This window comes from Sphaeramia orbicularis, chromosome 12 (assembly GCF_902148855.1).
Source record: "Sphaeramia orbicularis chromosome 12, fSphaOr1.1, whole genome shotgun sequence".
NCBI lineage: Eukaryota > Metazoa > Chordata > Actinopteri > Kurtiformes > Apogonidae > Sphaeramia > Sphaeramia orbicularis.
Genome location: NC_043968.1, coordinates 71672998 through 71699730, shown reverse-complemented (window position 1 = coordinate 71699730; position 26733 = coordinate 71672998). Strand labels below are relative to the sequence as shown.

The 26733-nt window shown below is 37.3% G+C and overlaps 1 protein-coding gene across 3 annotated transcripts; it reads left to right on the top strand.

Moving 5' to 3' along the window:
* The first annotated feature begins 403 nt into the window (after positions 1-403).
* Positions 404-26353, top strand: fam78ab (family with sequence similarity 78 member Ab). Of its 3 annotated transcripts, none has more exons than XM_030148907.1 (3): positions 405-1437; positions 1706-2009; positions 19935-26353. In XM_030148907.1, the coding sequence occupies exons 2-3, from the start codon at positions 1747-1749 to the stop codon at positions 20458-20460; spliced, it is 789 nt and encodes a 262-aa protein (XP_030004767.1). In that variant the 5' UTR covers positions 405-1437; positions 1706-1746; the 3' UTR covers positions 20461-26353. The 3 variants fall into 3 exon arrangements, with proteins under 3 accessions (XP_030004766.1, XP_030004767.1, XP_030004768.1); XM_030148908.1 differs by having other exon boundaries at positions 406-958; XM_030148906.1 differs by having other exon boundaries at positions 404-2009.
* Positions 26354-26733: the final 380 nt, after the last annotated feature.

Here is a 26733-nt window from a genome sequence, read left to right as displayed (position 1 = left end):
GTTAAAATGTGAGAAAATATCATACTAGCAGCATTAAAAATATTTTTATTTCATAGTTTTCACACAGTATGTCGCTTCAGAAATGAAACACATGGTGTCCAGCTGAGTGGAGATTTTTGTAACTTCCTGAAAAATAGGTTCATAAAAAAGTTTCAATCACATTGGGTTTTTTTTCATGTCTAAAGAGGATTAAAAACAGTCAGGAAAAAAAATCTTGATTAAGGTTCTCATAATTCATGCATGAAAGAGTTAAAACACATATATTAACACAGATATTTAGGTTATATCTATGCCAGTAAAGAAGAATTCATTTAATATTTTCATGATATAAAAATATAAATATAGATGTAAATGGAGAGAATAGATGCCCTTTCATCGACAAGCCTACATGTCCCAGCATGCACTGCGCTCAGAGCGGAAGTGTCGTCTCAGAGACACTTATAAAGCTGCTTCCCAGGCTGAAGCAGACCAATGCGTACGGGGTGAACCTGCTGAAGCTGAGAAATGACAGAATGTACAGGAATTTAGTCTGAACCGCATCCATCCGGGTTCACGCACGCGCACCGGGGACGCGGATCTGGGCTCGGACTATGTGACTGCTGGCATTTGTCCTTTTTCTTCCAAAGCTGCACATAATTTTTTATTATTATTATTTTTATTATTATTATTTTTATTTTTTTTTTAAAGAATGGATCCGGTGAAACGGGTGCTGAAGTTGACCCGGTGTCCTCCGCCCCGGTTCCGATCCAGGACCAGGGTTCAGTGACGGCCGTGGAAATGTTACCTCTGGGGGGAATAACCGTCAACGGCGGCGACGGCGGCGGTGGAAGTAGAAGTAGAGGAGAAATAACGGGAGCGGGTGTGAGGAGATAACGGAATTACCCCCGTGTGACCGAGCAACTGTGTGTCCAGTCCGAACCCTGACGGAACCGGACACTGTCCAGTCAATAGTTTCTAGGTAGACGCTCATCTTTAGTTTTGCATGTTGTTTCATACACTAAAGCTTAAAGTCACGCAACTGCACCGCATGAACCTTTAATCTGAAGATAAACGCACAGTAAACATTTATAATCACACTTTTTTTTTTTTTTTTTTTGCGTTTTGGAGGCAGTTGCTGAGGCGGATTAAATGGACATCAGTTGTCATTGCATTTTTCTTTTCTTTTTTTGTATTCTAGTTGGACATAATAGTGGGAGGATTAGACTGTAAATGGCACAAACAGAAAACACCAGGCGACCCTCTGACGCCCAGGTGTAACTCTAGTAGTTTTTGGTGAATTATTCAGAGCCTTCTCTAATTGACGCGAACCTTTTACGCACGTTTCCAATGGATGCACGTTGGCGTAAAAGTCCCGTCCTCTCCCTCAGTGGAAACGACAGTCCGCTTTCCAGGATGTGTTTTTAACTTCACAGCATGAACACCTCAGGATCAGGATAAGTAAGGTTACCTGCACCTGTCTAGTCAAGTTGCATTACGCACCGGAAAGCATGCGCTATGGAGATGCTCTAGGCCCGTCGTCTGCTTCTGTCTGACAATAGTTTTGGATCAAAAGATGCATGGCAGTCTGCTATAAATACACGCTTTTTTATTCTGCTAAAAGCTATTTCTGGCCAGCAATGATGTGGATCCAAGTGTGGTGACTTTTCCTCCCTTCTTCCTCTTTTTCTTCTTGCCTTTTCCATGCGTCTTTCTCCTCCCTCTCCAGACCTCTGGGCCTTGTTGTGGATTGTGTTGCTATTTAATGCAATGGGCTGCATCCAGAGTATCAGGTGTAAGCCGAAGAGTTTCCGAGATAGTATCATCGTCCTGGAGGTCAACACTTCCATCGACTCCAACCCGACCAGCATCGACGAGTCCTCCAGTGTGGTTCTGCGCTACAGGACGCCGCACTTCCGAGCCTGTGCCCGGGTTCTGGTGCCACCCGTGTCCGCTAAAGAGACGTGGACCATTGGCTGGATTCAAGCCTGTAACCACATGGAGTTCTACAACACATACGGAAACAAAGGGATGTGAGTATCAGCATGGGCAGGGGGTGTCATGTTGTTGTTGTTGTCATGTACACTTAGACCAGGGGTGTCTAACTTATTTCAGTTCAGGGACCACATTCAGCCTAATATGATCTAAAGTGGGCCAAACCAGTAAAATAATATAAATGATAGGATAAGAACTTATAAATAAGGTCAACTCCAAAGTTTTCTCTATGTTTTTGTGTGAAAAAAGCAAACTTCCATTATGAAAATGTTTACACCTACGAACTGTAGTTTAACATAACATGAACAAATATGAACAACCTGAAAATTCTTAAGAAAAAAAGTGCAATGTTAAAAAATATTACGCCTAAGTTGATCATTTATATATGGGCATCACAATTTAAAGATTTAGTAACAGGCAGAATATTGTTCAAATTCCACTTCTCTTAAGACATTTCAGATTGTTCATATTTGTTCAGGTTATTCATATTTTTTGTAAAAGGATAGTCTGTAAATGTAACTTTTTTTTTCTAATTTTACTTTTTTTTATTCTAAAACGAAGAGGAAAATTTGCAGTTTTCATTATTTATAGGTTATTATGATAATATTTTACTAGTCTGATCCACTTTAGATTGAATTGACCTAAAATGATTTCAACATCCTCGATCATGAATATCTTCAGTGTAAATTTTGTATTTCACAAAGTCATCCTATAGGGGCCAGATTGGACCCTATGGCGGGATGGTTTTGGCCCCCGGGCCGTATGTTTGACACCCCTGATTTAGACTCAGATGTGAAGAACATATGAACTTTGACATCAGCACAGAGCAGCACAATGTCCTGAGTCTGGAACAGAAATAACAGAAATACAGGTGAATTAAAGTTAGTCCAGTTTACTGACAGGTTTACATATGAGCAGCTTCAGCTCAGATCATGGATGAAGTCTGGATAAACATGGACAAATATCGTCACATCAGTCCAAAAAATATCAAACCCTCAGACTTTTAGTCCTGAGTGAAAGGTGAAGAAACCAGATAGTTGTACGTGGTTCCATACTTTTCTTTTAAGTCAGAACATTTGAAACTTCAATAACAATTCATCTTAAAGTATAACATCAAGTAAAATTATTCACTTTTGTTTTGCAATGTAAACAAAGTAAGAAGGAAATTAATCCAGTTCTATCATGTATCACTGAAAACGGGGTATGTGCATCTAAAAATATGGTTATTATCATCTAAATATGCAATCAGGTAATTGAAATTAAACAAATAGTTCAGTTAGTTTATTAAATAACACAAGAAAAAACAAGGTTTACCTCAAAGTTCTATTAAAAATATAATTTTCTTCCTTTATTTTGAAATAAAATCATAACCTTGTTGCAGTTCATACATAAATACTGCATTGTTTTACATCCTAACCATTTCACTCACCTGTATAAAACAGACGGGAAAAACAAACACAAATAATATATTTTTACCACTTGACTGATGCGCTTTAATATCATCATCATCATCATCATTCTTCTGCTTTAGAGAACAAGGATCATAGTGGTTTACTTTGATATTGTATGTTAATATTTCAAGAAATGTCTTTGTACATTTATGTCTGACACGTTAAATTTACATTAGTAAAATGCAAACACAAAGATAGTTAATAAATGTTTATAAAGTGTATGAACATTTTTTTTGTTTCAAAATTCTATATCAATAAATGTCTCCTGGTGTAAATAGGCCTAATTAAATGATTATTACTTAACATTAACAGAACAGTCAATAGAATCCTTAATTACAGTTATCTGGATGTAATTAATCAACTCATACTTCAGAATCTGCAGTATTGACTGTTTTTTTAAGCATCTCACAGACTTATTTATACATTGTAGTATTTCATAAACTGTTAATACTTCAAATGAATCAGAATCAGAATAATTTATTAATCCCAGGGGGAAATTACTGGGTGTTACAGTGGCTCCATTCAAGTAGAATAAAAAGTTGCAGGAAAGAAATGATCAATACAACAGAAAAAGAAAAATATACATATACATACAGTATATAAAGCTCTAAATATACAAACATATATATAGTAAGACACCAAATTAGAACAGAAATTTGTACATTATGTACTAGACAATATCTTATCAATATGATAATTAAAGAAATATACATAACTGTCACTACTTCAAAAGAATACTGACAATATACTGTGTAATACAGTCACAGAGAACTACGAGGCTGTAAAAAACACATCTATAGACCAGACGAGAGGATATGTGAGTCAAGAACATATAGAAGTGCTTCTCAGTTAATAAACTCTGAGACCAAACAGTCAGAGGAGACTCACAAAGAGACGAGCGTCGACCGCAGAGGAGAAGCTTTATCGCACATTCAAGAGCTGAGTTATGTCAGCGTCCACTTCCTGTTCCTTAGTTGCGATATTCTTCAGCGTTGAACAGAGACATCAGTCACTCACTGGAGCTCAGTTACAGATTCCACCGATGCAACTCATATAACTTTTACAGTTTCAGTGTGATTCAGCCAATACCGAGTAAACGCAACAAATAGCAGAAGAAGAAAACCAATTTGTTTCTACAGTTACACCTAAACTAATTTATTTTTGTTGTACACTGTGTAACTTTGGCTACAGTATATGCACACTTAGCATCTACTTGAAACAGAGACTTTTGGAAACACTGATGAGCCCGTTTTACAACATCACAGTTGTTCATTGTCCCTGGATGTAACCCATAAAGACCCAGTGCTACTTTTGTGGCAGTTCCCAAATAAATTTTTCTCTCTATTTAACATTTCTCAAGGGATTTATCACCATTTATTAAAACAATATCCTCTGTATTTTGTATTTTTTTACTCTAAATCATGTATTTTCCTATATTTCATTTCCTATATTTAATTTAGATGTCCATGAAAACTCAATATATTCAAAGGTTATTATATCAAAACAGAATAAAACTGAAGAAAAAAGTGGCTTTTTCAGTAAAATCTATCATTAAGTGAACATAAACCAAATGTCTCCATCCACGGTCATTTATCAAACTCTGAGTTTTACTGGTGAATCAATGTTGTAGAAGATGACGGTGTTTCCACGTTCACTACAGAGGCTCTGAACGTCCAAATGGGTCCATATCTGATGACCACAAAAAGCTGACAAAAGGCATTTTACCTCAGTTATTATTAGTAATCAACAGGTATTAAACATTTCACATCAGTAGGTGGTTTTGATCACCAGTGGATGTTTGGGTCTTTACATAACACGTTGGATTGATTCATTCTCCTGATTCGTCACAGCCCTTTGACGTGATCATTTTATGAAGTAAACGAGGCATCAGCCCAGATAAGCAGCAGTATGGATTCTACATTACAGCCCGTCCTGTCCCTGTTAGCAGATATTAAATTCAGCTTTTTACTATTGACAACAGTCAGAGCTGTTATTCAAGCGCTGTTTGACATTTGTCCTGTTGGTCCTGTCATATGTGATTCAGGCAGATTCCAGTGTTCAAAACCAAACATGAGGCCAGAGATCGATTTAAAGTCTATTAGTGTCAGGGCTTGATTGCGTTTGTCAGAATTCACCACGGCTGGAAATCTGCAACTATATACGATAATGACTCCAGACCCCGACTGGTCTGAGACTGGGACACTGTCATGGAAAATAATGATCACAGCATGTGTCGATACACAGTTGTTTGTACCAGTGGTCATTAAACAGTTTCAGCTTCAGAACCTGCTTTAACTTTAACCCCATAAAGACTTAAACAGCCACTGGCAACTAACAGCATCTACTAATCCAAAATGTTTAACAACTTCTGATCCACTAATTCCTATCAAAACATGTAAATAATTGGTGTAAAATGGAGTTTGTCATCTTTTCGCGGTCATCACATATGACCCATTTGGATGTTCAGAGGCTCCGTAGTTACCATGGAAACACCATCATCTTCCACAACATTGATTGACCAGTAAAACCCATGGAGTTGGATCAATGACAGTGGATGGAGACACTTGGTTTACTTTCAGTTATTTATAGCTTTGCTAAAAAAGAGTCACTTTTTCTTCATTTTTCTCTGTTTCTAATAGAACAATCCACAAATTTAATGTGAGCTTTAATGAACGTATACATAATCACTAAATTAAATATAGGAAAATAGATGGTTTACCCTGAAAACATGCAAAATACAGAGGATAATATTAAAATAAATGGTGATCAATGAATTAAGAAAAGTTATATATAGAGAAAAAAATATTGTGAAACTGCCACAAAAGTAGCACTGGGTCTTTATGGGTTAACTTTAACTCTGATAGTGTTTAACAGGTGTTTTCTTTTCTGTCTGTGAGGTCCAGGTTCATTTTATATCCTGTCGTAGCCGACCACAGGCTGGTGTGAACCCAAAATATGCTTTATCTTTAGCCACTGCTGCAGCAGAGGATGTTCAAGTGCTGCTCGTCTAAGATTAGAGACGCAGACCCCTCCCACCCCCCCCACCCCATTCACCCCACTATGGCCTTTCATATGTTTGTACGCATGTATGAAACAGAGGCTGAGGCAGGAAGGATGCCAAACAAGCCCAGGTCTGTCTGTAAAAAATCCACTCCCATCAATACCTTCTGCAAACTGCATTGGCTGGAGTTGGTGTTTGTTTGAATGGGAAGCGATTTTTATTTAGTCAGAGAAATACTAGATTAATGTGAGAAGAAAAATGTAACTTGAACACTGGATTGAAAAGATGTAGAAAAATGTCAATTTTAACCTCCTAGGACCCACTGTTCACATTTGTGGACATGGGTTTCACAACTTTATACCAAAAAAAAAAAAAGAAAAGAAAAGAAAAGAAAATTGTCCACCACAAAAGACATTACATAAAAATTTAAAAAACTGCATCTGAAAAAACTGTTGCATCATGATGTTTCCTATGTAGGCACTTATTTAATAAAAAACAAAAAAGCTTGTACTTTGCTGACATGTCCTGGGTCGAAGGAGGTTAAACAAACTTCACATGTAATGACAGAACAATACAGACAAATGTGTTATTATGATGTCGACAGATTTCACCATTATTATTAAATCATCGTTTCATTCAAGTTTAAAGATAGATTCTTGATTTTTGGTCAGAACTTGACAAACATTTGTTAAACAGTAACGCTTCAGAAATCTAGCGATTTAAAGCAATACTGATGAGAAAATGTCTGTTCAATACATGGATATGCACGAGAAAAATTAGGAGTAAAACTAGAAGGAAAAACACATCATTATCTTTTACTGTTTTAGTCAACAATACAAACCAATTTAATATGTGGATTACTTTCTCAATTAATTGTTTAATCTAAAAATATCAGAAATAATTTAAAAAAGTGTGTCTCTGTTTCAAGTTGTTGTCTTCAGGTTTCATAACAAAATATTGAGTTTAATCCGAAAAAGGATGGTACATTGGATAAATCATGAAAAATGTGTAAACTGCAAATGAAAATTATTCCTCCGGAGACTTTTCTTTATTAACAAAAAATTCAAGTTGTTATTTTTTTTGTAATATACACTGTTTCCCATAAAGTTGGAATAATGTTGTTTTCCAACACATTCCTCATTTTTTTTTGCTATTTAATCACCTTTGACCAGGTTAAATGATTACATACTGAGTCCCAGTTACACTTTATCAATAAGAAATCACATTGTTATGATCATTTCATGAGAAGGGGCAAAAATATTTTATTACAACTTTAATTTGCAACAGTTTATTAACAGTGAATGTTCTCAAATATGGTATAGTTTTAGTTAAATAAGATAAGTTTTGAGTAATGTTTTGTCTTCAGTTCATATAGTCAGAAAGCATTCTATCAAAATCATAAATCCTCCTTAACCATTGAAAAAAAAAAATTTTATTTTATCTGTATCTCCCAGAGTAAAACTAGAAAATGGAATCAGACAGTTCTGAAATTATTTATTTCATTATCATTTCGTTCATTTCATTATGCTGCAATACCTTAACAGTAAACAACAGTGTGTATCTCTCAAGCAGCTTATGTTATATCCTGTGTCCCAAAAAAAGATGAATATTAAACTTCTGAACAGGCTTCAGGAAGAAAACAAATTTAAAAAAAAGACAGATCACAGAGGCTCAACATTAAATCTGGACCCAGTATTCCTTGAAGTCGATGTTAGAGCGTTATAAGATGCAGGATCTGACTGTGGCTAACGTGGATCTCATACTAAACAGCGTCTTTGATGGTAATAAACCTTCAGCATTCTGTAATTGGGAAGAACAGCTGACGATGGTAACGTGGCCGATTTCTCTGTTGGCTCTGGATTATTATGCACTCCACATTCTGGACACATTTACTGTTTCTCGTCTGTATTCGGTCTCTGTCCAGTATAGATCAGCTCTATGGAGGTAGAGCAGGAGTGTCAAACATACGGCCCATGGGCCAAGACCGGCCCACCAAAGGGTCCAATCCAGCCCATGGGATGAGTTTGTGAAATGTTTAAAAAAAAAAAAAAAAAAGTTACACTGAAGATATGAACAATCAAAGAGTCACCTACGTACAGCTCAATATGATGGAAAAGTGGATGGGGCCAGTAAAATAATAGCATAATGACTTATAAATAATGACAACTACAACATTTTCTCTTTGTTTTAGTGTAAAAAAGTTCAATGAAATGATGAAAATGTTTGCATCTACAAACTATCCTTACACAAAAAAGGTGAATAATCTAAAATCATGAACGACCTGGAATTTATTAAGAAAAGTAAGTGAAATTTTAATGATATTCTGTTTTGTGGATTGGTAGATCCATTGTGACCTGTAAATTGTAATGAACATATGTAAATGGAAAAATGTTGTTGATATTGTACTTCTATTTTTTTGCCCCCCCCCCCCCCCAAAAAAAAAAAACAAAAACAAAAAAACACAAATTTGCAGTTATATTGTCATATTAGTAAATTGCTCTTATTTTTCTTAAGAAATTTCAGGTTGTATGTTGTTGTTTAGGTTATTCACATTGTCATAATGTAATTTTACTTTTTTCAAACTAAAAGAGAAAAATTGGGATTATAATTTATAGATTATTGTGTTATTTATTTTACTGGTCCGACCCACTGGAGATTGAACTGCATGGGCTGAATTTGGCTCCTGAGTTTAACAGCCCTGAGGTAGAGTTTTAGTTTAGGTTCAGATGATATGAGTGTATTTATACACAGACACACGTGAGACACACACTGATGCACATTGTGAATAGAACACACGCTAAAATTAAAATGTGGTATAAATAGAAACTAAGCAGTAGCGAAAGTGAAAGAAGAGTTTCCATTAAGAGTGGAACACGTGTGATATGTTCATGTAATGATTTATTTTAAAATGAAAACCTTTACTGATGGTTTCGTCGTTTATACACATAGCAAACCTTGAACATCATGTACATGAATAAATGACTGAATGGAAACCTATTACTTTGACTCTTAGAAAGTTGAAATGTCTGGTGAATGCATTTTTAAAGGTCTTTACACAAGATTTCAGTTTCAAACTTAGGATCAGGAGAAAAAAAAAATAAGTGGTGTAACAAGATGAAAGTGATGTAATAAGATATAAGAGATACAGCAAGAAGAAAACAGCATAAAAGATGTACAAAACAAAAATGAGGTAAAAAGATAAAAGTGAAACGTAAAAGTAATACGATGAAAGTGACACAAACGCAATGTAGAAAAAAAAAAAGAAAAGTCTCAAGAAGATGTAGTAACTAAAAGATGCAACAATTTAAAATCATCGTAAAAAAACCCCAAAACAAAACAGAAAAGATGCAACAAGAGGAAGACAGTGTAAACGATAAAAAGAGCTTTACAAGATGTGAACAACAGAAAAGATGTAACAAAAAAGTAGCGGCAGGATGAAAGACATGATGAAAATGATGGAAAAGGACAGAGGATGAAGACAACTACTGTATATAATAATCTGTATCATAATACTGGAAGGTCTCAGAGTCTGTGTGTGTGTATCTGCACAGTTCTGAAAAACTGAGACATGTTTAACTGGCCAATTTGGTACCTACAGTTGAGGAATAGTCCCACCTCCACATTAAATATCTCAGCAAGTTGATAGGACTAATATTTTGGGAGATATTAGCCATTTTGGAATACAATAGCCTTACAATCATGTTGCTTGGTTGACCAGAAGCGCAGTACCATGCTGCATGACAGGAAATTAAGTTAAAAACAGGAACCATGCTCTAATATACTAACTTCAGTCGCTAGATATCGGTATTAATATGACCCGTGGCTCCCAACAGGTCAACGCGCTAGTAATATAATAACTATATACAGGGTGGGGAAGCAAAATTTACAATGAACATTTACTTGTTTTTTCTCAGCAGGCACTACGTCAATTGTTTTGAAACCAAACATATATTGATGTCATAATCATACCTAACACTATTATCCATACCGTTTCAGAAACTTTTGCCCATATGAGTAATCAGGAAAGCAAACGTCAAAGAGTGTGTGATTTGCTGAATGCACTCGTCACACCAAAGGAGATTTCAAAAATAGTTGGAGTGTCCATAAAGACTGTTTATAATGGAAAGAAGAGAATGACTATGAGCAAAACTATTACGAGAAAGTCTGGAAGTGGAGGAAGCAACAAAAAACGTTCCAAAGCTTTTATTAAAGCTCTCAAATCCAAAATCCTAAAGGATCCAACCAAATCCATGAGAAAAATGGCAATTGAGCTTGAGGTAGACAACAAGACCATTAGAAATGCAGTAAAATATGATTTGAAGTTAAAATCTTACACCAGAACACCAAAACACTTGTTGACAACAGCTATGAAGGAAAAGAGATTGGAAAGGTGCAAGAAAATTATTACATGGTTCAAGAACAAGTCCTCCATTGTAACGATCTTTTCAGATGAAAAGATCTTCACTGTCGGCGCTGTTCTGAACCGCAGAAATGACAGATTTATCGCAAAATCTCCTTTGGTGTGACGAGTGCATTCAGCAAATCACACACTCTTTGACGTTTGCTTTCCTGATTACTCATATGGGCAAAAGTTTCTGAAAAAGAATGGATAATGGTGTTAGGTATGATTATGACATCAATATATGTTTGGTTTCAAAACAATTGACGTAGTGCCTGCTGAGAAAAAACAACTAAATGTTCATTGTAAATTTTGCTTCTCCACCCTGTAGTGAGACGAAAACATTAATTAAAATAAAAAAGAGGCACAAGACTAACTACAACATAAAAGATGTGACAAAACAAAAATGACAAAAAAGATGCAACAAAATTAAAGGCATGATTAAAGTAAAAAAAAATTATAAAAAATAAAAAAAGAACCAAGATAAAATCATTATAAAAGAAATTTAAAAAAGGCATAAATACAGACTTTGAGAATCAGTGTTGTGTTGTCAGTTTGTGTGTGTTAGTATGTCAGTTGTTTTGTGTGTCACCTGGTGATGTTATGTTAATGCCTGGTGCATTAGAAGGTGGTGCTAACATTATCTTTCTCTCCATAATTGACCTTCTGATGTTCCAGCAATAATTCAACAGTGACTTGAGAATAGAAGAGTAGAAAAATTAGACATTTTTGCAATCCATGATGTATAAACTAGTAGATTTGTGTCCAGGCACAACATTTTCAACTGGAGACATTTTAGCTCTCATAGGTTTTATGAATGTCTGCTGTAACATCGATATACATCACTGACTCGACTTCTACTAAACCACATGGCATTAGAATTTGCATGTGTCGGGATGCATGTATTTAACCCTTTCATGCATAGGTCACTACAGTGGAAAGTTATTCTACAGCTGTTCTCTTGTATATTAATGGGTTTTGTTGTTTTAGTTCCATATCAGCCAACACAGTGGACGCTCATCCATCATCCCATAATACACTGACATTCATACCATTACTGTAACTGTGCTGTTCTTGATAAACCTGATCTGCAGTGACATGTCTGAATGTAAATCAATTGTTATTTGTTAGACAAAAAGTTTTTTTTTTTTTTTTTAATATTATCTCCATGAAGTAATTACTAGCATTAGAATATGTTAAAATGTGAGAAGACATCAGATTAGCAACATTAAAAATGGTTTTATTTCATTGTTTTCATATCACTTTCTGATATTGGGTTTTAAACACATGTTTCTTTACTTCAAAAATTAAATGCATGGATATTTTTGTAACTCCATAGAAAAAATAACTCGATCACATTGTTTTTTTCATGGCTAAGGAGGAATAAAAACACTCAAAAAATAAATCTTGACTCAGGTTCTCACAATTCATGCATGAAAGGGTTAATGTATATGTACTATCTGTAAATTTGGGGGAAAAAAATGTCTTAAATATTTATCTCAAGTGCAGGAAGCCTCAGAATACAAAATAATTATCAGATCTGTAAAAATGGAAGTTAAAAATCTGTAACATTAATATTTAATCAGGCTGTGACAAAAGGTGAGCTATTAAAAACAGGTCTGCAACCCATTGTTGAAGTTTGACAAAAGCAGCTCTTAACATTATGCACTTCACATGCAGATTACTGTGGCAGCTAATTCAGGAGTAGAAAATAAGCTGTGAGCTGCATGTTTGATTTCCCTCAGTCAGATCTGCCCTAATGCTCTAATCAGGGTTAAAATGGTTAAAGCATTTAGCTGTTGTTCAATACTGGCGCAATGATTAGAATCTTTCAGCTTTTTTTCTGCAAAGTTGATTCCGTCATTGTCACATTTTGTATTGACTGAAATACTTGAAAACTTGCGGTAAATTCTTGCTACAGTTACGTATAAATGAGTCAGACTTTCAGTGTAAAACACAACATTTATCATCACCACAAACTCAACATCATAGGTAAACAAATGTAAACCACGCTTTAGGGAGCATGTATTATTTACAGCAAATGACATGTTCATGACTCAAACTGTGAGACAGGAAAGCGCTCTTTTTTTTTCCTCAGTGAGTGAATCATTTTTAACATCCGTGCAGTTCTGCTATAAATGCTCACACCAGCAGCGTAGACCATTTGACTGTGACGAAGCTGGCAGCGAAGACACAAACAGGAAATGAGACACATCTCTGAACACCCTGTGATCAGAGCCTCTCAGTAGTTTGACTCTTTGTGCATGTACCTGTGTGCAGTCGGTTTAGACCGCAGGTGTCAAACATGCGTTCCGGGGGCCAAATCCGGGGGCCTGCGAAAGGGTCTAGTCTGGCCCTTGGGATGAATTTGTGAAATGCAAAAATTACAGTAAGATATTAACAATCCTTTTAGTTCAGGTTCCACATTCAGACCAATTCAATCTCAAGTGGGCAGGACCAGTAAAATACTATCATAATAACATAGAAATAATGACCAGTCCAAATTTTTCTCTTTGTAAATGTTAATATTTTCATGTATTTGCATTAAAACAAAGCAGAATTTTGCAAAAAATGTGAGTAACCTGAACAAATATGAACAACCTGAAATGTTTTAAGTGAAGTAAGTACAATTCTAACAAGATTCTGTCTGTTATTAAATGTTTTGTGTATTTGTAGATCCACTGTGATCTGTACGTTATAATGCACATGTGTAAATGATAAACTGAGGCAGAATATTATTAAAAGTACACTTATTTTTTCAGTTTGTTCATGTTATTCACATTGTTTGAAAGGATAGTTTGTAAATGTAAACCTTCTCATGATGTAAATTTACTTTTTTTGCTCTAAAACAGAGAGAAAAGTTTGGAGTTGACATTATTTATATATTATTATGCTATTATTTTACTGGTTCAGCCCACTTCAGATCAAATGTAGCTGAATGTGGCCCTTGAACTAAAATGAGTTTGACAGCCCTGGTTTAGACTGAATGTGGATCCACAGTTGCAAAATGTGTGGTGTTCTTATTTTAAATGAGTAATACAAGAAACTTTGGGAGCTTTAATGGTATATAGGACTGTGTCTCGTCTAGATGGAGTTTGCCAGTTAGTTACATAAAATGTACTTCCCCTTTGGTTTGTCTTCTACTCATCACATAATCATGGCGGCTGACAAGGGCCAAACACACTGTAACGGCCCAATGCGTCTCAGTTAGAGAAAACAGCTGCAAGTACAGAAACAATGCAAATTCACAAACTTAAACACAAGTCTAAACGAGGAACAAAAAGAGGAATGTGGTGCAAATGAAAAAACATGCTCTTTCTTTCTGATGTTGCTGTCATTTGGGATTGCTACATCTATCACCACCACTGTCTTCTGATGTTTATCAGTCATCACTATGTCAGGCTGATTGGTCATCTTGTCAGTCTGGGCTTGTGTGTATCCCGTGATGCGCCCGCTACCTGGTTATACCGCTCTGTGTATGCCTTGCCTGCCAGCATCTTACACCCTCTCTTGCATAGGGGTGTGTATTGGCAAGAATCTGGTGATATGATACAAATCACAATACTTGGATCATGATACGATATATCATGATACTGTTAAAAAGGCAATTTTTTTTTGTTTGTTTCTTTTTTTAAATGATTATTTCCTTGAAGAATTGAATTACACCCGAAATCTGCACAAATACTAAACACATTTTTATTGGATCACAACAGGATCTAATGCTATATCACAAAATGTTCCTCTGTTCAAACTTAAATTATGTTTTCAGACATTACAGTTTAAGATCTTGTTCAAATGTTCATATTCTATTTGTTCAGAACTAACATCAGAACATTATTTTTGTGCAATGTCAACAAAGGAACTAACATCTTCCTCTCTCAGACAGTAAAAAGTGCTCTCAGGATGCTTCAAATAACCATTATTTAATAAAATAGTTTTAAATGATAATGAATCAAATATAAACAAAAAAGAAAAACAAAAAACATAAATGAACCTCCACAATAGCTGCATTTGAATAAATATCTAAAAATATCGATACAGTACTTTTTAATATTGATACAGTATTGTGAAATGAAATGTCATGATATATTGCAGAATCAATATTTTCTTACACCCCTACTCTTGCATACCTCTTTAGGCAGTAGCTAGGGCTGTGAGCCTTTGCTTAGGCTCCAGTGTTCAAGTCCTCCAGCAGAGACTGGTTGTAAAGCAGGAAGTAGTTGAGTTCCCCCAGGACTTGATGATTCTCTCTCTCAGGTCAGCTGGCTTTGTATTTAGTCTGTCTGTCTTTGGGGCTTGGTACCCAATGTCGATGTCATCCTGGCTCCCCCTTGCCGTAGAATCTTTGTACCGTGGATGAGGTACAATGCTGTACCTCATCAATCTCTAGCTGTGAAAGCAATTTCCTGTTGTGGATATTCCATATAAGAGCTGTTTCTTAGTCAGTGAAGATGTGGGGTTTCGAAGCAACCATTTCTCCCACGTCCTCTGCATATATCCCCTCTCACTGGGATTGCGGTCCATCAGTACCATGTTCCCTGCCCTTCATGAATGTTTTGTTCCAGTAGCACAATTTGACATCAGGATGTCCTGGATCCCACCTGGATCCACGTTTCACTCCTGCTGGGATTTGAACCCCTGACCTTCCGCCCCAAAGTCAGCAAACACTGAACTATCGATGTTTTATATATATATATATATATATATATATATATATATATATATATATATATATATATATATATATATATATATATATAGTATAACATATTATATCAGGCAGCATGACATGTATAATCACAGTTAAAATTTGATATGTTTATTACCGACTGCAAAAATTAAAGTCAGATTCAGCTCATTCAGTAGCCTAAAAAATTTCATATAGAGGGTATGCACGTGACGTCACCGCCAGCAGAAGTCACCGTGGTTCCGCCCACTGAGTGGCAGAAAGAGGGAGATGAGTGACAGCATTGGCTTCAATACTGTCTAAACTTAAGAACAATATTTAATAAAAAATGGGGAAGAGCTGTTGTGAGACTGATTGTATGAACAGGTTTGAAAAGCAGTCGGAGCTATCGTTTTACAGACACCGAAAGACAAAGAAAAGAGAAGTAGATGGATCTACAAATCCAGGAAACCAAACCTAGATCTGTGGATCCCGTTTGGTGTCAGGTAACATTAATTTATGCTGTATTTTTGGGTAAAATCGTACCTTAAATTACGTATTGTTTTGGCTAACGTTACTTCTTAGTAAAACTCTTGGTTTCATGATCAGATCTTTCATGGTTTTTGTCTTCATTTTGTGATTATTAACCTTGTGCCCCTACATGATTAGTAAACTAACTTAAACTGAGGCTAACCTTGTTTTTCAAATACGGGGGAACTGGAGAATAAAGCTACGACGGAGTATTAAAGCCACATAAGAAAATAAAAACACTTGTCACTACGAGTATAAAGTCATAAAATATCGATATGAAACCCGTAATTTTATGATAATAAAATCAAATACAAAAAGAATCACAATGTTATGAGAATAAAGTCGTAGTTATAAAAAACAACTCATAATTGAAGAAAAATGTCATTAGTTTATGAGATTAAAGTCGTCATATTCCGACAATAAAGCCATAATATTACAAGAATAATGTCGTAATTTAAAAACAGGTGGTAAAAATATCATAATTTACAAGAATAAAGTCGTCCCCTGCTGGTCCACAGCAGTAGTATGTGTGTTGTATAAAGTACATGATCTGAACTAGACTCAGTAAATCTCCTCAGTCCCAGTAGATCATGCATATATTCACTGGGGTCAGTCCACGGTCTACTGTAAATGCACTTTGGATCAGCTGGTTCTGGGCCCTAGTTTTGGACCCTGGTTGTCAGCAATGATGAAACCATGTATATTTGTTTCAGGTAAAAATAGCGATGATCCCCTTACACCCTGGATGTCAGGATACTCCATTTCTGTCCACATGTCAATGTTCACGGACCACTTGTTCTTTGGTACCTCGTACGGATCCATGTCATGTCCAATTGTCCTTAATTTAATTTCATATTTCACATTTTCCAGGTCTGGCTGTGTTTACTGCTATACTCCGTCATGTTGAGCAGGTTGATTTTTGCCACTCAGTCTGACTTAGAGGGGCGTGGCCCAGGGGGGAAGTGACATATGTGCATACCCTCTATTGTCATTCGTGTTATTCTTGAGACTCCTGAAAAGCAATCTTTGTTCTTAGATGCTGACCACACGAAGCTGTGTGTTTTGGGGGAGGGTTTTGAAATCTGTTGTGGGCTCCTAGGCTAAAATCCTTTGTCAGAGTCTGAAGAAGCCTCATGCACAATATGATGCTTTTATGCACCTGGTAACAGTAAAATTGAGTAATAGCATTAAGCCGCCTGAGTAAGAGAGCAGAACAGCACAAAACAAACCAGCTGTGTTTCCTTCTTCAAACACTTCCATTACCGACCTGGGTTAAACTGCAGTTCCTCATTCTTATATTATCTAAATATTGTATTTTATATATATGTATTCCTTTAAACTGATGTTTTTACTTTGCTTTAATTCATCTGTTAGACTGTTCCATAATTTAACCCCTGTGAAGGAAACACACATAAAATACATAAAGATGATTGTAAGGATGTTGTTGCAAGTCATGTGCACACTCATGTACCACAAAATAGTTGAACATGAGGATGATCAGTGTGAATTCATAGTTTTAAAACTGAAAGTACTGGAGCCACTGACAAAGGCATCAGTTTGTGGGATTAAGTGCAGCCGGAAACGTGCATATAACAGTGAACACAAGCACACACAGTCATGGCTGAGTGATGCGAATCTGAGCCTCTGGGTGAACACATAAATCACAATGTGAGTCCAGGCCGAGACGGCGTTAAGTCATGTGGTCGCTGATCACACTGTTATCTGCTCTGTTCTGCTGATCCTCAGCTTCACAGAGTCAAAGGTAATGTTTTTTTCTGCTTCGGGCAGAGAATCGATAGGTGACAGAGCAGAGCTACCAGGTCACTGAAGGTGTTCTGTCGCCTGTTATGCATCTCAGTATTTTATTGTTGAAATAGATAAAGCTGTTTTTCCCACAATGGTTGAAAACCGTCAGGAAGGCTTTAGCCTCTGTCATCGCTTGTTAGAGATACTGTATACAGACATGAGGAGGAGGTTGTAATACTATTGACATGCAAATCTACAGCTATTTATACAAAAAGGATTAGACAGAAGAGGAGTTTCATGTTTTACTTGAATGTGCCAGAACGCTTCCTTCAGAATTTCACAGTTTTTTCACGCATTCATCAGACCCCTCAGTGTTCTACAATCCAACCACATACTTTTATGAATAAAATGTTACTGTGACTGGTAGAAATGAAAGTTATTCAAGCATATCGTAAGCCTCATAGCATAATTGCCTAGATCATGCACTATATGGACAAAAGTATTGGGACACATTGAATTCAGGTGTATCTTTTCTAATAGGGGTCTGGGATACAAAACAATAATGACAAATGTTATAATATAGTTTTGTATTGTCATGAATATCATTGCATTGGTTAGTTTTGTTTAAATTGTTATCTTTGCTTCCACATTGCCTCAGAGATGCCTTTTACGTAATTTCTCTCAACCTTAATTTTTTTTGTTTGTTTTTGAATCCATGACTATGATTATAAATGTTCTACTTCTAATAATAAATATTTTTCATGCTCTGACTGTAAATAATATTTTTCTATCACAATTAACCATCTACTTTCTTCACATCTCACTTAGGAAGAAAAATGTGTCATTAAACTTTAAGGAAATATTGATGTTTAAAAACTATATGGATAAAAATATTGCTACATATCATGGCCACAGCTGTCAGATGTCCTGTTCATGCTGGTTAGAGATATAAACATTAATATTAATAATCAATGTGATATTTGCCACAAAATAAAACTATATTATGACATTTGTCATTATTGTTTTATATCTCAGACCCCTGTTAGAAATGAAACACCTGAATGCAATGTGTCCCAATACTTTTGTCCATATAATGTATGACTTAGGCAGTTATGCTATGAGGCTAACAATTGGAGTGTAGGCAGCACATTACATCACAGGTCAATACTAATATGGTCATTTTGGGTGATAGATTGGTAATAAGTACGTAATGTGGTAATATCGTGTCATCATCAAAGTAATAACTGTATAATAAACAATGCAAATTACTGGAGGTTAAAACTGTGATCACCATTTTGTAATTCGGAAATACTTCTGCCTTTATTTCAGTGTGAAGCTGTGACTTAGCCATGTAGTGTCTGTGTAAAGACCATAGTGATGTAACATTAGATAAAATGTCAAGACATTAGAAAGAAACTTCCGGATTGAAAGTTTTTTGTCATGGTCACATGGAAACAGACTGCATATTTCTTATATTTCAAACCTTGCAGAGATGATTATTTTCATTGTTAGCCTCCATCCCAGCCTGGTAAAACTAGTTTGCTGATGCTAGTTCAGCAGCTAATGCTAATATTAGCTGTCAAACATTAGCTCAACTGAATTCGACTAGAATAAGGCAAAAGTCTTGGAAACTGGAACCAGTTCTTTAGTGTATCCTCTCAATATTAGCATTAGCATTAGCAGCCCAACTAACAAACAGAAACTAAATTTAGCTCCTCTCCAACATCAAAAACATAACAGATGCTGAACTCCTTATTATTTCTGCTGTTCTTCATGAGACTATTAATGAAAACTTAAAACATTCATGGGTTATTACAGGAGTTCTTACATGGTTATTACTTTGGTGATTGGTTGCACAATATTTTTCAAAAAACTATTGTCCAAAGACATGCTCTTAATAGGTTAATTGGTCAGATCTCAATGGCCTGTATGTGTGAATGTGATAGTGACTGGTTGTTGGTGTGTATAAATGTCAGCTCTATGGTGAACTGTCAACATGTGCACCCCACCTTCACCTTATGGTATCTGGGATGGGCTCCAACACCCCCATGACCCCTTGGAAGTCAACTATTATACCTCTCCTATTGTGCTGTGAGCTGTAATGTAAAGCGCTGCCTACGTATTAACTTAAAAACCTGTTTTTGGTTCAATCCCTGCCTCTGATTCCAGGTCGAGTTGGGAGCTCCCTGACCTGCGTGATGGGAAGATCCAGGCGATCAGCGACTCCGACGGCGTCAACTACCCCTGGTACGGCAACACCACAGAGACATGCACTATCGTCGGCCCCACCAAGAAGGACAGCAAGTTCACTGTTAGTATGAATGACAATTTTTACCCCAGCGTGACCTGGGGCGTCCCGGTGAGCGACAGCAACGTGCCTCAGCTCAGCAGCATCCGCCGTGACCAGAGCTTCACCACGTGGCTGGTAGCCATTAACCAGGCCACCGCAGAGACCCTGGTGCTGCAGACGATCCGCTGGAGGATGAGGCTTCATATCCAAGTGGACCCAGAAAAGCCTCTGGGTCAAAGGGCAGTTCTGAACGAGCCCGTGGCCCAGGAACAGCCTCAGATCTTGGGCAAGAACGAGCCCATCCCTTCCAACGCCATGGTCAAACCCAACGCCAATGACGCCCAGGTGCTGATGTGGCGGCCAAAGAGCGGTGACCCCGTGGTGGTCATCCCGCCCAAATACTGACCCGTTTCACTGACCAGACTGGCCTTTGATACCTAATCAGTATCATCACCTGTTTGTTTCCTGTTCTTTTATTCCTGCTCTTCACCAGCTCTCGCTGCTTTAACCCCTCTTTGATTTTTATTTTCCCACTTTTTTTTTTTTTTTGCCTCAACATGTATCTTCTCTCTTATGCTTCACAAAAAAACTGACACAGAGCAAAACAGAGAGAAAAAATAATACTAGGACTAAAGCAGCTTTGAGAAAAAAAAGACCAGCTGAGGCGGTAAAGATACTTTAAAACTGGAGTGAACAAACTGCAACCGTTCTACCTTCAAAACTGGGTCGGGTCTCACTGTGCTAAATGTTAAAACAAAAGCTGAAAACAAAACCAGACTTTTTTCTTATTTTGGCTGTTTGGGCCAAATCATATTGAGTTTATGAGTGTGGGTGGATTCAGTATTTATATGACCATGCTACATACATGGATATGCATAATCATTGCATATGAATACCAATTGTGTTTTTATTTATAGGCTGGGAGAGAGTGCATTCAAGTTGTGTTTGTTTGTTGTGTGCTTAACATGAAAAACTGCTATGGATGACATGATAGATTTAGTACTTTTTTTAAAAAACATGCAAGACATTCAGTCCATGCTGCCTTACTTTTACATCGTCGCTTTCCACTGCAAACTTTTTAGCCTTAAACAAAGTGCAATGCAGTATATTTGCTCAGTTTGTCCCGTCTCTTCCAGACCAATGGTGCTGGAGTGTGTGGGTTTAGGACAGGAAGAAGAAGACAACTGTGGACTTACATTTACCTGACATATGTATTGTCTCACAATAAGAACCAGCATTATGTGTAGATGCACTTACAACCAGACTAACCTGATGTGTTTCAAGTGCTTTATGTAGCAGAATTTGGAGATTGCCCTCTACTGATGAACATTCAGCAAAGCCAACCCTTCTCAGTAGCACTCAAACACAGTCCATTATATGCGCAATAACAACTTGCTTGAGCAGAACATACTCATAGGCACTTCTCAGCAGGAATAGGCTATGAAACGATCTCAAAACCGCACATTTTTACTTCCTATAGATGGCTTCAACAGCCTGTGCACAACAGAAATTAGCGTGACACCTGCAAAGCGTCACACAGGTAGATTTTGTGTTTGGCAACTAAATTTTGGAAGATTATCCAGCAACACACTGACAGGTAAATGTACCAAAGTAGTGATTAAGTAAAAAGCTGCCTCTGTTCCTGCTGTTTATGTCACAGTTGGACGCAGATAGAGGATCAGGGATGCGTTCAGGTGCAGCCTGTAAACTCTGATATCTCCCTCTGTTCTGAACAGACTCAGATTGTAGATGTATTATATTAAAACTGGATTCTAAATCCTAAAACGACACCCGTCCTCTTCAATGACACAGCATTTCAAGCTTTTCTGCTTCGTCCATATTAATACACTCTGGCTGCTGGAGGAAACTCTCTGGGAATAAGAGGGAATATTTCCATCACACAGTGGCAGGATTGTCATCTTCTCTCCTTCCACTCTCTATGCATTGTCATTTTCAAAGCCCCGTTTCTCTTTCTTTTTATGTGCCGTTTTCTTCTGTAGTACAACTACGGGTGTGGCTGGGGGGCTGCCCCATGGGGAAAAGCTCTTCCCCCTGGGAAATGCCCTGTCCAGCCTGCCAGAGCTGAATGGATCCTGTTTGAACCCCCCCAGCCCGTTTGACAATCACAGATGCCTGCCCCCCCCACCCCCACATTGGTTTTCTACCCCCCCAAACAAGCAAAATGCTCACCCACATATGACACGCTGGTCACACCTCTGAGTGCAACGAACTCCCATTTGTGCACATATTCTGCCCAGACGTGGCCAAATAACGCTGACATAGTGGAGGCGTACAGCACTGGTACACAGTTAACACACTGTGGAGATACTGTAGGTGTGGATATGTGAGACAACAGCCCGTTGCACATGTGGACTAATGTGGACTAATGTGGACTAGTATCCACACCTTCTCACATGAAACAACGGCCTCACACACTGTACACTGTAGAGGATGTAAAACCTGCACATTCGAAAAACCAATGAGAAACAGACTGATACTGTGTTTGCAGTTGTAGGTGTGCTATCAGCACTTTTATCGTCATCATGGGGAAAAGGTTTTTTAGGGGTCAGGGATCGTTTCTCCTGCGATAGAGTGAATGTCCTTAAGGGGAATTGGTGATGGTTCAAAGTGTCAGCACCATACCCAAATCTATTATTCCGTCCATGGTGCCGACATATGAAATGTTGCATTCAAGTACTCCTTGCAGATTCAGAAATCTGTCCTCAAAAAAGGTTTTAAGAGGAAAATGTGGTTATTTGTCCTATTTTCCACAGGCTAAATACATAATAGAACATCTGTCATTACACTGAGGGGATGAAAATGCTTCCCCACTTTAGTCAAAGGATGAAACTCGTTCCTCTGCGTACAACCATTATTTGGATACTCTTCCAAATGGCAGCATTATTAAATTATCTGTTGTGGTCCATATTGATATAGATCAATATGGAAAAAAAAGACCTAGTGATTATATTTGTTGCTGGTTCACCCAGTCCTACTTTCACTAACCTTGTCTAATTTGACATATTTTGCAGTAAAATCTTTCAACTTCCATTTAGAGAACAAGAAAAGTTATCTTTTTTCCCTTCCATCCCACTTTCTGCTTATTAATTTTATTCTTTACTCTGTGACATGTTGAACAATCAATACTTCTGTGAGTACACAGTGACCAAGGAGCCAAATGTTAAAATGTGGAGGATTTAAATGTTTTTTTTAAATGCTTTAACATTCACAGAGTATTCTGCCCTCTCTAATCTATCTGCTTTGTTAAACCTGTTTTCTATTTTTTTGTCCCTAATCCTCAATTATCTGTAATCTTCATCTACACCGGTAATGCTAACTCCTTCTCCTCCTTTTTGCACTCATTTTTATCTGCTTTAGATCCTGGAAAAGCAGAGCAGGAAGTTGGCATATAGATAACCTAATTCTCTGCCAGTTGCCAGTTTTATGCTGCAGAAATGTGGGGCTTCTCGCTGACCTCTTTATTTTTTACCCCCCGCTAATGGAAAACACAAACAGCCCTGATCAGATAGAAACCAACATTAAGCAAGATTCTACTCATTTGACCGTTAATATCTGAGCAGTGCTTCAGCAAAGCTCACTTTGACATTTATCTGAAGTTATGATGGGAAACAGTCAAAAATGTTCCTATATATGTTTGAGTTTATGCCATTACTGTGCAGTCTGAAGGTTCAGATGGTGCAAACATCATGCAGATTCCAAATAAGTCCCTTTTCCTGTATATAACCAAAGAAATGATTTTCATGTCCAATATACCCAGAGTGTCTGACAATGAGCTCCTGTTTTAGTTTAAGCATCCTGTTCATATTCTGTCCATGATAATGAATAACTGATACCAAATGATACCGAGCTGAACCACAGCTCCTGTATCAAACCTCTTCTTTTAATTAAATAACTTCATCAAACATCTAATTACATTTTAAATCTACATTCAATATTTCTGATCAGACCTCTTCATATCTGACTGAGACACTCTTTGCTTGGGCCTTGGTCACTGTGGGCATCATAGTGAAGGGAGCCAGAGGCGGGGGAAGGGGTGGGGGGAGGAGAGGGGGGGTGACTGTTGTCATAATTAGATCTGAAGTGACACACTTCCATGCCCTAGATGGACTGAACTGTGTCGAACATACAGAGCCGTAGCAAAGGCCAGTCTGAGTCATGGCTGAGGTTCAACTGAGGCCAAACGGCAAAGTTCAGAGGTCAAAGCGTTGCAGCCCCTAAAACGCAGGGTGACGGTTGGGAAAGTCAGCTGTAGGGAAGAGCACCGTTTACCAGATGACAACGGACATAATCCAATTAGACATTAAAGTCAGATTGGAAGGAGGTTCACTTATACCAAACTGAAGTACATGTCAAACAGCAGTCACAGTATCAGCTTTAAGCACAGACGCTTCCCATATTTTTACTTTTCCGATTGACTGTATTTTGAATCAGATTTTTCCAAAGCTCTATGTTCTATCTGATCAGATACACATCAAAAGTAACAGCATGTCAACAAAGAAATACGAAGAGAGCATGTATTTAAAAGTACTCACTAAAGGCTCTACTGATGTAATAATGATTGTTTGGAGCAGGAAACAGCCAGTATCAACCCAATTCCTCCCCATTCTGCATTATCCATGAATGACCTTTGACCTTATTAGAGACCAGATGACAGTTGAGTTGAACAGTTCTGTCAGAGTCATAAAAACCCAAATAACTACATCTGAGTTACTGAACATCACATTCAAACTAAGTAAAAACACAGCACAAAGTGGGAGCGTTTTAGTCATTTTTTGAGCTGCTGTTTATTTATTTATTTTTAAACAGCTGTTTCTGACTCTTTTCAGTGTGAAAACTCACTCAGTTTGGGGGAGATTCTAAAAATTGACACCGAGACTTTTAATTTTTGCTGCAAAAGTGTATTTGAAAAGTACAGGTGATCAGTTGGACTGATAAAGCGGAGGTCATTTTGTTTTCTTGTCTAATAGTTTAAGTACTGGACAGCGTGCAGGAGTAACCAAGACAACATGTAATGTCATTAAAGCTGGACACGCAGAGCGACCTGTGCGGTTAAAGCTCATTGGAGGGATTTAGCGGAGGAGTTTCACTGATGCATGTCTGCTGTTGTTGAGTCATGGTTCTGTCGGAGGTTTTGTCCTTGTCATAAACCAGGGGGCAGAGCAGACGCTCGCCCTGGGGCCTGGGGGGGGGCTGGCATGGTATCTGACCGTCACATTGGTTGTGTGAGGTCCATTTACCAGCCCTGCACGTGGAGCGTCTGACCACAGGACACACACTAACCTGCAGAGCCATATGCACACACACCTGTCGGATAAGAAACGGAATAATCCAGATAATTGTTTTTGTTAAATGACGATGAGAACCTTTTAAGCAGAAACATGTGCCTGTCAGCTATCCACAATGGAACAGAAAAAAGGGAGCTATGTGTCTGTGTGCATCAATATTGTGTTGATGATGGGATATTTTATTACAAAGGACTTTACGTGATTAAAATGATGTGCTTCCTTAAACCGAGCCACACAAAAACAAAGTTGCACATGTGAGACGAAGGGCAAATAGTGCCAAAAATAGGCCAAAACTATGCAATGGCACATGGTTCACGAGTCTTCTTGGCACCTAATAAGCCACATAATAGTTAGTTTTATTGATCAGTCTTTGCATTTGCTGTATTTGTATTTTCCAGAGAAACATGCAAATGCTAAATGTAGCCATGTGGGAAACATGCAGTGTTTTGTGCTTGTATCGGGCTGTGCCAAGAGAAGGTGACGCTCCGTTCACTCCTTTCCTAAACCCACACCATTACAGTTCTTCTGAGGGCTGCTACTTCTGCTTCACATGTTTATGGAACAATTTACCCTGTAGTAAATTAATATTATCCCTGTTTACCACTATTACAACCATTAAATGCCCCAAAAGTTCATAACTCAACTTTTTTTTTATGGCTTTTTGTTTTAATGCTTATTCGTTTCTGTCAGTTTATGTTGTTGTTCTGTGGTTTAAATACAACCCTAAATGCACAACTAAAAATGAAAAGAAAAAATATATATTTGAGGTACTTGTTTGTTTTCTGGAAATACAGCACTGAGATAGTTGGAGCAGGATGTGATTTTCCTTTTGTTATGCTTTGACTTTTACACCTATACTTGAAAAATGGATCTGTTCTGGCAAATATATAAAACTGTGAAAAATGCACAACCTGTGGGGAACCTCCCCGAAAAGGAAAAAAAAAAAAATACAAGAGGTCTTTTTCATGAATGAATAAAATGTACAAATGTTATCCTTCATGTTTTTCCAGTATTCTTTATTCTCTCTGAACTCATTTCACTGTGAGTATTTGATGGTTTCATCCACATAATAACTAATAGAGTTTTCTTGCTGTTCAGCAGATAGAAAAAAAAAAAAGACGGAAGGAGCCTCGAGTGTTAAGATGAAAAACGTTGAAAGCCTCAACAGTGACAAACATCCCTGAGGCTGAACATACACAGAGCACATGATGCACTGGATCAATGAAATTCTATAGAAACACTAGTGCTGTTCAGTGTCTCTGTTTGTTGATGACAGTCATTGAAAATCTACAATCTGATACAAGGTCTATTTATAAGACATTATTGTACAGGGTGTTCATGAAGTCTCTTTACAATTTAAAATGTTTCTTAC